The sequence below is a fragment of the Vipera ursinii genome (assembly GCF_947247035.1).
Source record: "Vipera ursinii genome assembly, chromosome: 7".
NCBI lineage: Eukaryota > Metazoa > Chordata > Lepidosauria > Squamata > Viperidae > Vipera > Vipera ursinii.
Window position 1 is genome coordinate 50416002 of NC_139521.1, and position 17291 is coordinate 50433292.

Here is a 17291-nt window from a genome sequence, read left to right on the forward strand (position 1 = left end):
AAATAATAACTCACTTTTAGAGAATTTATCCAAGTGAAATTTATCAGCATTTGTGTCTTGTTGGATAGAAAGAAAAAGCCAAGGTTAGAGGGAGGGAAGGCTTAATAATTGTCTGGTCAGTTTTCTTGAATTCCAGAAGCAAAGCCTTAAAATATTTGAAAGCTTCTAGTTTCCATTTATAAATTTGGGGTCAGAATTGTACTATACAAGACATTATTCAGCAAATTTATTTAGAGAAACATAGTTTCAACTTTAATAAAGATATATAGTATTTAATGGTACATCTGTTAAAGCAGATTGGATTAAACGTTGTTAAATTTCATCAACAAAATATAAGAAGAAATTTACGATATAAGAAGAAATATAAGAAGGATTTACGTTAGGTTGCTACCCTGCCCTGAAAACTTGTTCCACAAAGTCTCCCCAGTGAATATATTATACGCATGGAATTCCTGACATCGACCCATTGAATAAAAAATTGGGAAGAAAAAGCAATATATATGGGAATTCAAGTATAATTGGGAAATTATATGTACTTGTTCTGGACTTTATTTTCTTCAAAGTGATTGATCTGATTGTTGCCACATTACAGTCCATTTAAAGTGGAAGACATTCTGAATGTACCGTGTGCTGCTTCTGTCACATTGTTTTCACCAGGTGTGGATTAAGTGGCTACACACTGGTGTTATCTGTGGGAGCAGCTGCCAGCAAGCCTCTAAATTAAAACTTCGTTAAACTCTGAAGAGCTTATAACCCCAAATCCTGTTGCAATAGTACTTGTCTATTGTCTGATTCTGCCACTTGGGCTGGGCTGAGAAATATCAGCTGGAAAGCTGGGGTGGGGGAATGTGCAATTAAATCACATTCCACCTGTTTTCCCAAGATTTCCCCCCCCCCCCCGCAATAAGGCTTTCCTGGGGTTTCTGATGTGCCACACAATTTGCTATGGAGTCCTACAGTGGATGAGGATACTTCAATAGTCATTTGATTTACCACATTTGTGCCAAAGTCAACAACATCACAGTCATTTATATGGTACATCTCAGTGACTACTGTAGAATGCCACTCTTTGATACAAAGGATACAATTTAGTAAATAGAATTTAGAATATAATCATTAGGAAATTGAATAGAGTAAAAGGACTGGAAGATTCATATCAGAGAACCAGAAAGGCCTGGTTTCACTTTAGTTTTCCACGAGTGCTTTATATTGGTGGAAGTGATAGTAATCTACTGCTGTTGTCCTTTGGTTGGACAAAATGTATTAGCTGCTCCAGAAGAGCAGTATTACACCTTTCCTTCCCAGTAGGCATTTTTAATGCCTATTTATGCTGACATCATGATTTATGGAAGGGCTTGCCTGCCTTACCCAAGACCAGGGGTAGCATGGCTGGCTCAGGAATTCTGGGAGTTGAAGTCCACGAGTCATAAAAGAGCCAAGGTTGCCTACCCCTGCCCAAGACCATGTGCTGAATTTTTGGGTGACACTTTTCAGCTGACTTAACAGTTTTAGAAAGGAATCAGGTCTTCCTTCCTTCCTTCCTTCCTTCCTTCCTTCCTTCCTTCCTTCCTTCCTTCCTTCCTTCCCCTTTCGCTTGCCTGCCTGCCTGCCGTTTTTCTGGCTTTCTGGCTTCCACTACAGTTTAAGTGTATTTTCTGCTCAATATCACAAGCTATTTAAATTGGTGAATACAGAGGAAGGAGACTTCAGGGACCAGAAGAAATGAAGTATAGGGGACCTATTTGCTCCTCAGAATGGATGTATGAAATTTTGGATTAGAGTTGACAGATAATGCTTTGAGCACAATTGTTATCTAAGCCTTGTCGATAAATAAATAAAGCCTTATTGATAAATAATGCTACATTGCTTAAAATTCATTACATATTACTTTTGTATTTCTAGAAAATAAACTTCCCTTCCTAAAATATGTAAAAATATTTTATTCAGGCAATCACCAGAATCACACTGGTCATACTTCATTTTCTAGGATGTAATATTCTGGATTGTGGCTTAGGATAGTTATAAATGTCTGAATCTATTGAAATCAGCAGGTTGAAGTACATTGCAATTCATGCTAAAATGTGGGACTTCAGGCTTAGTTTTACAATATCGTAATAGTAATATACAAATAATACTGTGTATACCATAGCTTAAACCTTCCTTGGTTCCATTGTGTGCTCATGTTTTCTATATGTACATTTTAACTGTTTCTTTTTCTTTTTTCTGTCTATTAGCTTCATTTTCCAAGGGCCTTTGGGATGATACATTTTGAACAATTTCTTTGCCGTTTTTTTCCTTTTATTCAGAAGGCATCTGTTGGGGTCACTGTTCTTAATCTCTGTGCTCTAAGTGTGGACAGGTAAGAAATACATTATTCCCTTCTGTGAACATTTTCATATATGAAAAATGATCAAGATAGTCCATAACTGAATATTATATGATGACCTGGAGTTTTAAATTTTTATTTAGATAAATAGCTTCTTGCTTAATTTTCAAATTCAGCTCCTCATGCTGTATTTCTATTTCATTATATTATTTTTCTCAGTATGACAGTACTTCATTGATTAGTTGTAAGACACCAAAATAGTTTTTAATAAAGTGAACCAAAGGAATGGCCATTAAATTATCTGACACAATTTTGATCATATCATATCTAAGGCATCCCCAAACTCCCCAGGGCCCCAAATAAGTATGTTTTAGAGAAAACTGAAGGTCCACCTTACTTTAAATGCTTTTCACCTCCTTGATTCTTCAACTGGCTCATTTTTTCCATTGGAAGAATTAATGGTTTGAGTGGATACACTAGACTTTGTATGACTAAAGCAACCATTTTGTCCATTAATACACTTCGAGAATGTCTACTGTTTTAGCTGTAGCCATATCAGTGATATCATTGATATCACCAGTCAAATCCTTTATAGCCAAAAGCCAAGGAAGTGAGAAGTGTGGCCCTGACTACAAGAGAATTGCCCTCTCTTCTTATACTTTCAGGGGCAAGGCAGAGAAAGAATAGCTACCATTGGAATGTCTCTCTTTGAGATGGTGTGCATATTTTGAGAAAGGATCTTGTGATAAATGGTTACAAGAAGCTAGGGATCTATTTTCTGTGGGTAATCTACAGTTAGATTCACAGTCTAAGACAGGTGGAAATGTAATAATTCAAGTATGAACCAAGGTCCTAAGAAGTGTCCAGGTAGTGTATAACAAAATGATGGTTCGTTGCACAGTCAGCCATATGTTTAGATTAGATTTGGCATTTTTATTATTTATTTTATTTTATTTTATTTTAATTCCATTTATATCCCACCCTTCTCCGAAGACTCAGGGCGGCTTACAAGCTTAGCAGTAGCCTTAAGCTATCGAGTCCTTCCCAAGGACCTGGGATAGGCAGATGTGGATGCTTCATGGTGTTAAAGGTATCATTGCAGGATATAAGGTATTCTGAGTTAAGCTGCCTTATGCAACTGGGTGATTTTGTCAGTGGTGATGGAGTTCAAGTGGTGGTCCAGTTGTTTGGGTTTGGACCCAAGGCACCCATTACTATTGCTACTAGTTTTGCTTTCTTTTGCCACAGTCGTTCTACTTCTAATTGCAGGTCTTTTGAGAAAAATTTTGTAATTTTTCTCCAGTTTTTTCTCTTCTCTTCTGCTCCCTCCAGGTATTACAATGTCCAGTATTCTAGACTTTTTTGTCTTTCTTTTCAACTTATCAAGGCATTTATTATTATTGGTACCAACTTTGCTTTCTTTTGTCATAGCCATTCTATCTCAATTTACAAGTTTTTGTGTTTCATTTTCTCTAATTCTTTCTCTTCTCTTCTGCTGTCTCCAGGTTTTTATTATTATGTATACCTGACAATGTAAAATCATAGCTGCCAGTTCTTCACTGGTGTTGGCTTTTATGCGCATCAGGTTCTTCCCAGGAACCTAGGATAGCATAATATATCAACATAGTATATATGAGGAGTCAATCAGGGTGGCCTTTTGCAATTTACAGATGGACATTTCATCAATGCTGTCAATGTTTTTTTTGTATGGCACCCAGAATGCCAGCAACCACTGGGACTACCATGGCTGGTTTACGCCAACTTTGATTTTCAGATTTGATACTGTCTAATCTTGTCCAATATTTATCTTCTATGATCCCCTAGTATTCCCATATCAATTATCTACATTTTCTTATTTTCAACCAACCTTAAATCTGGTCTATTATGAGCCAAGACTTTATCAGTTTGTATTCAGAAACCCCACCATATTTTTAACCTGCTCATTCTTGACTACTTTGTCAACTATGTATTTTCACCATTTTTTTGTTACTAGCACATATCTGAAGAATCTTAAAATGTGCCTGTTAATGTATTATGCCTGTCTTGAAAACTTTTATAAAGAGCTGAAGCTGATAATATTAATTTCTCTGTTTATTTTAGATACCGAGCAGTTGCTTCCTGGAGTCGTGTTCAGGGTATTGGTGTCCCTTTGACTACCTCTATTGAAATTTTTTGCATTTGGATTTTTTCCTTCATCCTGGCTATTCCAGAAGCAATGGGTTTCACCAGTGTTGATTTTGTTTATAATGAAAAACGGCTTAAAACCTGTTTGCTGATAGCAAGCAACAAGTTCTTGGAAGTACGTTACTATATCAGCTATGCAAAACAATTTTGTTGTGATTATTGTTTGTCTTTTAAACAGTAACAATCCTAATTTAAAGAATTAGAATTAAGAAAAAGTGTAAGGGCAAGGTGGGAGATGATAAAAAAAAAATTTATCTAAGACTATTAGTCTTGGAAGTTCAGTATTACTTATGGATTGGTAGGTGGTGTGCCCCAAATATCAGTTTCAGATAGGTGTGTGTGCATGTGTGTGCCTTTGACTCAGTAGTGACTCCAGACAATTGTGTGGAGTAGTCTCTGCATTTTGTGGACTAAGATTTTGAGGGATCATTTGCCCTTGCCTTATTTCTAGGGCTAAAACAGAATGATTGGCCCAAACCTACCAGATAGCTATGCCTCCAAATACTACTTGCAGAAGAACAACCATATAAGAAGGAATGTTTCCTTTATCTTCTGCTTGTGAGTACTCCAAAGGCATTTGGTTGATCAATGTGGATAACAATTCTCTTGAATAGAGTTTCAAAAAGTGTTAAATCATTCATAGCTGTACCAGCATTAAAGTTTTTCTCCTTAAGCTGACAGCATACAAGCGCAATTGCAGATTAGATAAGATCAAGTGTCTATAAATGTGTGAGGTTATTGTAGTGTTTATGGCCTGTGTCAGGCTGATGTGGACTCATAGTCTCCATACATTGATTTCTGGTTTGTCATAATTTCACTGGTGACTCTCTCAAGTTAGATATAGTGGTCCAATAATCTATTAGATTTATGTAATAAGTGTAGATTCCTGAGTTTGCAACCTTTGACTTGATCCTTAACTTTGGGGCCCTTATTATTTGTATCACAGGGCTGGAACTGGAACTCTGAAACAATGGAATCAAATTGTAGAACAGGCTGAAATAGCAGAACACTAAAATGGTAGAAGTAACTCTCCCCCCACCCCTTTGCTTTCTGAAAATAATATGTAGGAATTTGAAATGAAGCATTTGTGGCCTATGTATTGAAAATATGCTGTTGGTGAGTCATGTATCTTTGTCTGTCCGTCCATCCATCCATCCATCCATCCATCCAACTATCTTTATTCAGCTGAGGTTATGATAGAATGAAGTATAGTAGAGATAGAAGGAGGCAGAGTTCTACAATTGGATCTGCCCAGCTACTGTTATAGTGTCATAGTTGTAAGTAGTTTTTTTCTGCAAGCTAGGATGTGCTAAAAAGAAAGGGAGTCAAATTGGAAGGCTTAAACATTATCTTTGCTGTGCATATACAGGTAGTCCTCAAGTTATGAGCATAGTCAAGTCCAAAAATTGTTTTTAAGTGAGTTTTGCCCTATTTTACCACCTTTGTTAAGTGAATCATGTTGTCTGGCTTCCCTGTTGGCTATGCTTGTCAGAGGCTGACTGGGAAGGTTTCAAACGATGATTGCATGATCCCTGGGGCAGTGCAACTGTCATAAATAATGCCAGTTGCAAACCACCCCCACCCCCATTTTGATCATGTGACCATGGCGATGCTGCAGTGGTCGTAAGTGTGAAAATGGTCATAAGTCACTTTTTTCAGTGCTGTTGTAACTTTGAACAGTCACTAAATGAATGGTTTTAAGTCAAGGACTACCTGTATACGTATAATTGATTTAGCACCTTAACACAGATTCTGTAAAGGCAGGGCAGCATCTGGCAAGGACAATAACATCAGTTTGCCAACTTAAAGATGGATAGATTAATTCAACAAAGGACAAGGTTTTCATCTCTTCAGTTGTCAAGCTACATTTCAGTAACTCCTTATGAAAACATACTTGTTGCTTTAGATACTTTTTCTATTTGTTGCCTGAATCCCTGCTAGCTTACATAAAGGGATATGTTTCAGTGGGAGCTTTAGTTTTCTGACTATTTCCTCACCCCATTTCTGAATGGACCATAATCTCATCTCTTCCATAGAAAAAAGAAGCAGTAAGAGGGAGTAAATGGAAGAACCAGCTAGAAATAGTTAAATAGTTTCTTCCTCTGGCATTCCTCTTACAGCTGTTGGAAGTTTAACAAAACAAAGCATTACAGAAAAGATAACTATGACTGCTTATGATTTGTTAAATCCTTCCCATTTTGACTTAGGAAAAATAGCTAGTTCTCTTACCTTTCCAAACTCATTCAAAGTTGTATTAAGAGGTACCCTAGATTGCAAAGAATTTTCTTTTCTTGTGTGAGAGAGAGACGTGTCTAAACAAAACAAAAGCTGAAGCAAGTCAAAGAGGTTTTTCAAAACATGAATTTAGGTTAAAAGGATGATGCCCGACTTAAATTTGACATATTTTACAGCACATTTTTGAATAAATTGTGCAGGTTAATATCAATAAGACTTAATAGTTTTTCATGGTTCTTCTGTGTTTTCTTAGAAAACACTTCATTATTTTTAAGTCCACTTTTCCAGTGTTTGTCCTAGAATCTAAATCCCAAAAGGCCAACTGCCTTAGGCTTAGGGAACATGGGAAAAGGCACATTTCCTGGAGAAAAGTATTTCCATGTGGACTTACGTACCGTAGACAAAAGGACACCTGTGCCACTTATATCAAAGTACAACACTGGTTTGTTGCAAAATCTGTGTAAGCTTTAACAGCTTTAATTTATCATTTGAAGACAGCTTGGTTTAGTTCTTAAGTTGAAAAGTTCACATTTTAAATGCTAGATAAGATGGAATTTTCATATTTTTAGCATTAATTTTCCTCTAGCATAGTGATTTAATGCTGGTAAGAAGGGAAAGAGTTTAGTCCAAACAAGATGTAACTTTCTGGGGAAAAAACTATTTATCCTTTTGTTTGTAAACATCTTCAGATATTTTCATCCTGGAAGTCTTCAGACTGAGTCATTTAATTATCTAAAAGCCTTGGGTTCTATCCTCCTGGAATTTATATTATAAAGAGCATCATAAGTTTATGGCTGTAAATGACTAAATTTTGAATTGCTGCCTTTCAAATAATAGTAGAGAAGAGCCATTGTAAAAACTTGCTTATATTTTGTGCAAGTGCTTTGCATGGCTGCAGTCAGCTGATGGTTGTGTTCTTTTAAGATAGGGGCATAGTGCTATTCCAGAATAGTACTAACTTTGTATTTAAAAACAATTTGAATAGCAGCGGACAGGCATAGAAACAGTTGTGCAGTTTAGCTGCAGAAAAAGACCCAGCAGCCATTTCAACCATTAACACTGGTCACTTGCTGTACACGTTAATCTGCAGATCAAGTCAACAACCTGACAGGTACAGGGAGAGAGAACAGATTAAAAGAATCTGTGTGATGAATAAGTTTAATACAATTTTGGATTGCATAACTTGCCATTTCCAGTTATGAAGACATATTCAATGTGTGCTTGTATAAGAGCAGGGCTTTTTTCTCATAGAACGCTCAGAACGGTGTTGTGGCACCTTTTTTTGCACAAAAAAAAAAAACTTTTGCACAAGCTGTGCTACTTCCTCTATTGGCTTTCGAAAGCCAATAGGAACTGCTGCTGAGTGCGCAAAAAGACAAAGGCAAGTTGTTTGCAGCGAAGGCGAGTTGGCAGGAACTTTGCACCCCTCCCTGTTCCCCAACTTTCACCATCTTAACTAGGTAAGTGAGGACCAGGAGGCAGGGGTGGTGGCACTGCTGTGGGCAGGGGCGCGGAGGGCGTCGGTGGTGGGCTGCCCCCTGGGGTTGGAGCAGCTGGTGCCATGGGAGCTGCGGGGCCCGCTCTACATGGGGCTGTGCGGGGCGGGCGGCGTTGCTGGCGGGGCAGCTGAGGGTGGGGGGTGCAGGATGGCGGCGGTGGGCTGCCCCCCAAAGCCAGAGTCAGTGCCGGAACAGATAGTGTGGCAGCTGTGGGGCCCGCTCTACATGGCAGGGCGGGCAGTGCTGCCAGGGTGGCTGTGGGCACTGGGCACAGAGGTGACACACGGGCGCGGCAGGTGGCTGACCTTCCATGGGACAGGCCAGATGGTCGCCTATCCAGTGCTGGACACCTGCCGCCACGTCTGCTGCCTGCCCCATGCAGCTGCTTCAATGCTGATTCTGGCCTTGGGTGGCAGCCCACTGCCGCCACCCCCCCGTGCCCCCGCCCGCAGCTGCCCTGGCAGCGCCGCCCACCCCGCCGTGTAGAGTGGGCCCCGTGGCTGCCACAACACTAGCTGCTCCGATGATGACTCTGGCCTCTGGGGGCAGCCACCCACCCCCAGCCACCCACCCCCAGCCCCCCAGCCCCAGCCACCCCACCAGCAACGCCACCTGCCACACGTAGCCCCATGTAGAGCAGGCCCCACAGCTCCCACAGCACCAGCCGGTCTGGCCCCGGGGGACTCCAGCAGCAATGCCTGGCCCAGCCGCATCAGCAGGTTCGTCAGACATCAGAATGCAAGACAAAAAAAGGTTTCCTTGCAAGCAGAAGGGGAGGATATTCTAAAAAAAGTCCACACATCATATTATTAGGCCATGGTTTCCTGAGTATGCCCCAAACTTACTTATTTAGGACATACACTGTGTCATAATTGTTGCTTTTCAATGACTGGATTGAAACATCAGTTTAAGCAGCAAATGATTGATCCACTTTAGCATATTTGCCGAATCCAAATTAGATGCATAATTTATGGTATATATAAAATATGAATAAATATAGTATACCTAGACTGTGGGTCCATATGTATGAATCCTGCCAATGGTGATTTATTACAGCTAAACAGTATGTGTGAATCCATAAAAAACCAGTATTATTTTAGACAAGGATTTGCCTGTTTTCAAAAATAATCTATAGTACTCAGTTCCAGAATACAGTAATAATACAATAAAACTACCACAATACAAGCTTTCCCCTTTTGTACTGGTGTTGTGATGTAAGGGGTGGAATTTGTGTCATATTTTAACACATCCCACTTCCCAGTGATTGTGCAGCTAAGGCTGAGTGACAAAAATCCAGATAATCAGTAAATATATAATTTTTAATTATATAAATAAATATATAAATAAAATTATATAAATAAAAGATTAACAAGATGAGAGTTCCGGCACCTTTTTTTTTTAGAAAAAAAGCACTGCATAAGAGCATCCAAAATTCCAGAACAAGTGTTAATTTCTTGCTGTCCACTGCCTTGAAGATGTTCTGTTATCATCTGTTATAAGGGCATTTCCTCTACATATGTACAGGATACAGTGCTCAGTTGAAAGAACTTCAGGAGCAGCCCACTGCTAGAGTTACATTGGTACAACTTATGTAGATGTTGTATCAATTGGTGAAATCTAGATCAGAGAGCCTTGTTAGGAGAATCCATTTGGATCACATTTATGCTAACTTTGCCTACTTTTAATAAGAAGCATTAAAAATTGCCTTTAGTTCTATCGTTGCTACATTTAACTAACTAAAACTGTCTCACAGAAATTCTTAATCGCATTCTCAATAGCATCACTTGTGAGAAAGACTATGTTGGTTGGGAACTGTAGCCTTAATACATACAGCAGGATCTGGTAAGGAAAGAAAGGGGAGAAATCCTATTTTTGTGTGCTTACTTCACAAGTAAACAATGCCTATAACTGAGAAAAAGTAAAAACACCATTTATTAAGATTATATTAATTACAGTAAAGGTTTAATCTAATTCCAAAGTTAGCTTTTCTGGTTAGTTATGCATAAACAAAATAGCAGAATTCTGACTACAAAGAGCCAAACATAGTCCTCAGTTATTTGCGTAATGATATTCTCGTATGGAAAATAGCCTCAGAATAAACAACTAAATGAAAAGGGGATGAGAACAAAGAATCCCCTAGATACCAATCCAACTCATAACAAATAACTAGGAATAGGAGCTGTTTCACTTGACATATAAGTGTATGTTTTTGTATGTGTTCCTGCTACTTAATATATAGAAATGAACAGAAAATGCATATAGCCAAGACTGACATTGACTCAGACCACCGATTCTTTCTTCCTGCACATGATCAGCATGCCATGCAAAGGGTTACATTCCAGGCAGGGGGTTAAAACAACTAGAGAATCAGAGTAACTGGAAAAAGCAGGCTGTACTCCACATTTTCCAGACTAAGACATGTTAAGTGGCCTCTCTTTGCTGGACACATAAGCAAGACAGTTAATCTTTCAACTGATAGCAGGGCCCAATTACACATAGAAGACATTCTTAACCTGGACCTTTTGGAATCAAAGCCATTCTTAAAAGCCTTAAAAGGTAACAGACCAGACTTTCTGTTAGACAGGCAATTCACATGACTCCTGGTGCTCTTTGATTTTAATACACAGATAGGAGGTTTTTAATCACTGGGATTTAAATCAGTTTTGATAATACAATGATATCCACCAATAAGCACAACACATACAGAAAGACGGAAGACAGATCAGAATCTAAGTGCTCTTATTCTCTGTAAGAGAATTCTCTTATTTCTTCCTACCTTTCTCAAGAGACTCAGTAGGCTGGTTAAACACCTTCCTTATTCCTCTCTTGCCAATTCAGTCTGGTCCATACTCTGTCTTGGTTTTAGTTTATTTCTTCTTTTGTTTATATGAGAAGATACTTAAGGTGAGATAAGGGTATGTTGTATTGCACCCAATTCTCTGCTCTGCTGTGTAGAAACAGTATACTGAGTGTTTTAATTCTACAACATCTGGAGGATTATAGGTTCCCTGGGTTAAGAAATTGCGCAAATCACAGTTGTTTGCATATAAATCCAAATTATATAATAGTTCAGAGACTAAGATAACTGCAGGAAGGGCACTTAATGTTATTTTTCACAGGTTGCCTCCACATAAAACACAGAGTGAGATTGTATAAGCATTGTCCAGCCTAGTGTATACATGATAAATAATGCGTGAGTACATGATAAGCCAAAAGCAACCAGGTTAGGAATTAGCACATTATATGAATCCAGCCACTCAGTTCAGCTAAAGAAATTACAGTTATAAGACTATTTATGCATGTCTGTACAGTGTGTTCATTTGTCTGGAGAAGGAATGTCCTAGTGAGGGGAGCCAAGAAGGTGACCTTGGAGAAGTCCAGAGACCATTAGGCAAGTAGGTGAAGAAAAAAAATATGTGTTATGTCCAGATAGGCAAAATACGAGAGTTAGACTAGACCAGGGGTAGGCAACCTCGGCTCTTTTATGACTCATGGACTTCAACTCCCAGAATTCCTGGGCTAGACCGTCTGACTCTCTGGAGTTCAAGAGGCAGGGAATTGAAGCAGACCTGCAAGACTTTGTTACTAAAGACTCTCTCAATAAAGTATATAGCAGTCTTCCTGACAGTTAGTTTTCTGATGAAATCATAATTGTAGGCAATGAGCTCGGAGTTGTTGGTCTTATCATCTTTAACAATAATTGTGGTTAAAAATAGAGAAAAAAATTTTTAGTGGAGTTCTTGAGCAGTAGCATATCAAAAGCATATCACTGTATCTTTTTAAATTTTAATAATAAAGTTGGAAGGGACCTTGGAGGTCTTCTAGTCCAACCCCCTGCTCAGGCAAGAAACCTTATACGATTTCAGACAAATGGCTGTCCAGTCTCTTCTTAAAAATTTCCAGTTTTGGAGCATTCACAACTTCTGGAGGCAGGTTGTTCCAGTGATTAATTGTTCTAACTGTCAGGAAATTTCTCCTTAGTTCTAGGTTGCGTCTCTCTTTGGTTAGTTTCCATCCGTTGCTTCTTGTCCTACCTACAGATGCTTTGGAGAATAGTCATGAAATAGAAAAGTTATCTAAGTTAACATTGCTTACAATTACCCATTAAAGCCTTAATAGCCATCATTTGACTTTAATGTAGAAATGGAAATTTTATTCTAGCTGAACTTTCTTTAGTTAATAATTTAATAATTATATTTGCAGCCCAGTTTTTTTTTCCTCTGGGAGTTCAAGATGTCAGATCTGGAGAATTTCCATTAATTTTGTTCTCACAAAACCTCTGTAGGTAGGCTGAACTGAGAAAATGGTTAATTGGTTAATTAATTGTTAATTAATGGTTAATTAGGACCTAAATTTAGAACTTTCTGGTCCACATCTAACACCCTTAATTAATAGATTGCACTGGATTTTTCATGCAAATCAACAAAACAGTATGTTACTGCAAAGCAGGGACTAAAATGTAGTTGGACTAAAAATATAGTTCAATATTATGTATTATGCTGATGCAGTGATCTGGTTGCCTATGTCAGTATGTATGGACAGAATGTGTATGTGTGTATTATGTCTGAGAGGGTGGGTATTAAAGATTATGCAATTACCAAAAAGGAATAGTGGGAGAAAGATTTGCTTTCACCCTTATTTATAGCTATTTTGGAGCAAATATTTTCTGAATATAGTGAGACTTTTAAAAAAGATATTCAAATCTTTGGATTGTAAGATTCTACCACAACAAAAAGTAATCTACCAGTAGAAGTAGCTTTGATGCATTCAATAGCTTCAGTAGCTTTAATTCTGAATAGACATTTTTTTGTGTTGAGCTGCTTTTTTATGCAAAAATGCCATTAGCCTTTCTTTTCTGAATTATGTTCTGAAAATGTGTTAGGGAGGTGTATTATGAACCAGTAAATAATACAATTTAATTCCATTATTATCAAATTAAATCACATTCTCATTATTCCATTTTGTTTATGACAAATATATTAGAAAAAATTCAAACATATGCAAAAATATATGTTTAGTGCATGTGTATTCTGCCTATCACCCAGGTGCTAAATGTTCAACAACTCTTGTGAGATAATTCTGCTGATATGACTGGCCAAAGCTCATTTATTTAGGAACAGAAGAAATATGATGTAGTATTTCAGGCTACAGAATGTCTTAAATCAATCCTGATTGTCATGCGATGGTCTTTTCAAATCAACGGCAAAAATAGAAATATTTTGCTAACTGTTTCTAATTGGTCATATTTATGCCAGTTACTCTTCTGCGTAGAACGCAGGTGGGGAAACGATGGCCTTTTTATGACTTGTGAACTTCATTTCCCATAATTCTGGGATTTGAAGTCCACAAGTCATAAAAGAGCTATGGTTCCACCTCTGGGGTAGAACAATTTCTCAACTTAGCACTCTCCAGAAGTGAGAATCAGCTAAATATATTCAAACAGGATAGCCATTGGTCTAAATCTTGAGGCTTGAAATCCACTGTTTTGGAAGCTTCTAGTTGAGAAAGCTGGTAAAGAATGTAGCTGCATATTCTATGGAAATTATAGAATGGTACTGGAAGTTACTTAGCCACAACCTGTCACGTTTCATGTCTTTGCAGTTTTACATTAAAGTAAAAGGATGGTGGCTTTTTGTTTTCTATTTCTGCATGCCACTTGCTTGCACGGCATTCTTTTATACCCTGATGACCTGTGAAATGTTAAACAGGAGGAAGAGTAATTTGAGAATTGCTCTCAGTGAACATCTTAAGCAGGTAAGAAGAAAACGGTTTTGACATGCGTTTCCAGTCGCTGTCACAAAAGCTTTATCCTGTAAACTTGTGATATCATCAATATTCATTCTGAGAACAGAAAGATGTGTTTTGACTTAGTATAGTTTGGGCAGTCAGAACATTAGGGCAATTAAGAGTGCGAGCAATTAATGCAGATAACCTGTTATAGAGTTCAAATTATTTCCTATATGGAATTTTTGTTCACTAAAAACCTTTTTGATCTAATACCTACTCTGAGTGTTGGGTCTCAGCTGCTATAATTGCCAACCATTTATTTATTCATTTATTTGATAACGATGATCAATTTCAAATGACTTTGGGCAGTTCACAATACACCAAAACAGTATAAAATTAGTATACCACACAATAACAAAACAAGATGACTGAGAAAAATAAAAGGAAGAGCAAAATGGTGAAAATGGCAAGCTCTCCCCCCTTCCCCCTGCAATGTCGCGTGGTCGCACAGAGAGACGGACACTTGAGCTGGGTAGTACTTCTTTATTGGATCAGGAATGAAGCTGAAGCAAAAGGAGTTACCTGGCGTCTCTTTATACCTGCCCAGGTGAATTGCAACCAATAGATTCAAACCTGGGCTTCCTGCCGGTGCAGGTGGCCAATGGATTTAAACCCTGGCTTCCTGCCAGAGCTGACCATGCCCTGGGGCTGTCAACGACTAGCTCTATTCAGGCTTTCCCGCCAAAAGCGGTTATAGCCTGGAGCTGTCCAGCCCCCTGCTGTGCTGACATTCCGTGTATGCTTTAAGAGCATACACTACACCCCTTCCCCCATAGTGAGGAATTACCCTCTGTCATTCCGTCTCCCATAACTATATACACTTATTTACACTATACACAAAATTTACAATTGTTATCCCTTGGTTGCTTCTCCCCCCACTTAAGAGCGCACATAGTCCGTGAGGTAGCTTGGAGCCTTGTGCGGCCTGCTTGATCTTCTTGGGACTGGTTCTCCTGGTGGTGTGGTGCTGTGTCTAGACTCTCTTCCTTGTTGTGATTGTTGTGGTGGATTGTGGTGTGTGTGCGTTGCGGTGCCCAGGTTTTGTGTTCTGCTGGGTTCTGGTGACTGCCTGGTTTCTCTGTCAGTCTCCTGCCTGGTGTGGGGTTGCCACTGTGCCCCTCTGGTAGCCCTCCTGGGTGTTTGTGTTTGTGTTTGTGTTGGCTCTTCCTCCTCAGCTCCCAGTGTGTCCTCAACAACCCTTTCAGGAGCCCTTTTCCTCAGCTGGTCCAGGTGCCTCTTCCAAAGGAGTCCCCCCTCCACCCTTACTTTGTAGGAAAGGGGTCCTGTTTGCTCTAGTATCTCCCCTGGCACCCATGGGTGACCTGTGCTATAGTTCCTGGCCCAGATGGGGTCCCCCGTGTGGAAACTTGTTTTGATGTTGGGGGTCCCGGCGTCTGCTGCTACCCTGTCTGGGTGAAGCCTGTCTAGTGTTGTTATGAGGCGTCTGCCCCATCTGAGTTCTGGGCTTTTGCCTGTGGCAGTGCAGGGTGTTGCATGTTGGTGTAGGAGGAAGGTGGCCAGTCTTTGCTTCCAATTTCTCTGTACTATGCACTTGAGGGCATCCTTTGTTGTCCGCACGAATCGTTCTGCCAACCCATTACTGGCCGGGTGGAAAGGAGCCGAGGTGGCGTGCCTAATCCCCAAGGTCCTCAGGAACACCTGGAAATCCAAGGAGGTAAATTGTGTTCCATTATCTGACATGATCACATCAGGCAGACCATGTGTAGCAAACATCCCCCTCAGTGCTTGAATGGTTCCTGCTGAGGTCATGTTGCCCACAGGCACCACCTCCAGCCATTTAGAATGGCTGTCTACTGCAACCAGAAATGTGTGTCCTTGGAATGGCCCCGCATAGTCTATGTGTACGCTGGACCATGGGGTGTGTGTTTCCTCCCACTTGTGAACTGGTGCATGTGGCTGTTCTGGCCATGACCTCTGGCATGTGTAACACCCTGCTACTAATTCTTCTATCTCCTTGTCCAACCCTGGCCACCACAGGTAGCTCCTTGCCAGGGCCTTCATTCTTACTATCCCTGGGTGGCCCTTGTGTAACGACTGGAGAACTCTTTCTCTAAGCCTTGTGGGGATGATGACTAAAAAAAAAAGAGAGAGACATCCCTTGTGTGTGGATAGTTCATGCCTTCTGGAGAAGTATGCAATGAACTCTAGCCCTGGTGATTTGTCCTGCCACCCACTGCTCACCCATGATTGTACCCTGCTCAGAACCTTGACCTTGGGGGTCTCTGTGGCTATGTCCCTTGCGTTGAGGGGGCATTCTGGCAGTTCCTGTATTGCCAGTATTTGGGCAGCCGGTGCTGGGTCCGGCTCCGTATCCCTTAGTGGGAGTCTGCTGAGGCTATCTGCGTGCCCCATCTCTTTGCCCGGCCTGTGTACCAGCCTGCATGAATATGCAGACAGGAATATGGACCAGGGTAACATCCGGGGTGACAGGATCTGTGGTGTCTGCTTCTCTGTTGTAAATAACCCTAACAATGGCTTATGGTCAATATATATTAGAAATTCCCTACCATAAAGATAGTCATGAATTTCTTTACTCCTGCAACCACTGCCAGTGCCTCCTTTTCTATCTGCACATAATTTCTCTCTGCAGCTGACAGGGTCCGGGAGTAGTATGCGATGGGGGCCTGGGTTCCATCCTCCTCTAGATGGCTGAGGACTGCCCCAATCCCATAAGGGGATGCATCACACGCAATGCAGATTGGCTTGTCCTCTCTGAACTGTGTGACTGTAGCATTGCCTGCTAACAAGTCCTTCAGTGAGTTGAACGTGTTTGTGTGTATGTGCGACCAGTCCCAGCGTGCCTGCTTGTCCAGCAGCCTGTGTAACGGTTCTGCAATGGTTGCCTTGTGTGGCAGGAATGCATGATAAAAGTTGAGGAGGCCCAGGAATGCCTGCAACTCAGACTTGTTTTTGGGAATTGGGGCTTCCTTGATTGCCCTGACCTTGGATGCAGCTGGGTGGATTCCCCGAGCATCGATTCTGAACCCCAGGAATTCTGTCTCCTTCACCCCAATCTTGCATTTTTCCCTTTTTAGTTTCAGACCTGTAGCCCTAAACCTCTGTAGCACAGCTTTCAATCAGTCTGCCAAGACGTCCTCCGAGCTACCCGCAATTAGGACGTCGTCAAAATAGGGGCAAACCCCGGGTATTCCCTTGAGGGTTCTTTCCATCACCACCTGAAAAATTCCAGGAGCTACGCTAACCCCGAACTGCAGCCGGTCTACCCGGAACGCCCCCTT

The 17291-nt window shown here is 40.3% G+C and overlaps 1 protein-coding gene across 2 annotated transcripts in view; it reads left to right on the forward strand.

The window, feature by feature from the left end:
- Positions 1 to 17291, forward strand: part of EDNRA (endothelin receptor type A) — a 51099-nt gene that overhangs the window by 21401 nt on the left and 12407 nt on the right. The window contains exons 3-5 of one of the 2 annotated variants that reach the window (XM_083367788.1): positions 2235 to 2359; positions 4427 to 4625; positions 13846 to 13998. In XM_083367788.1, the coding sequence (XP_083223914.1) occupies positions 2235 to 2359; positions 4427 to 4625; positions 13846 to 13998 (477 nt within the window). The remainder of the gene's footprint in view (positions 1 to 2234; positions 2360 to 4426; positions 4626 to 13845; positions 13999 to 17291) is intronic. The other variant, XM_083367789.1, reaches the window with a different exon arrangement.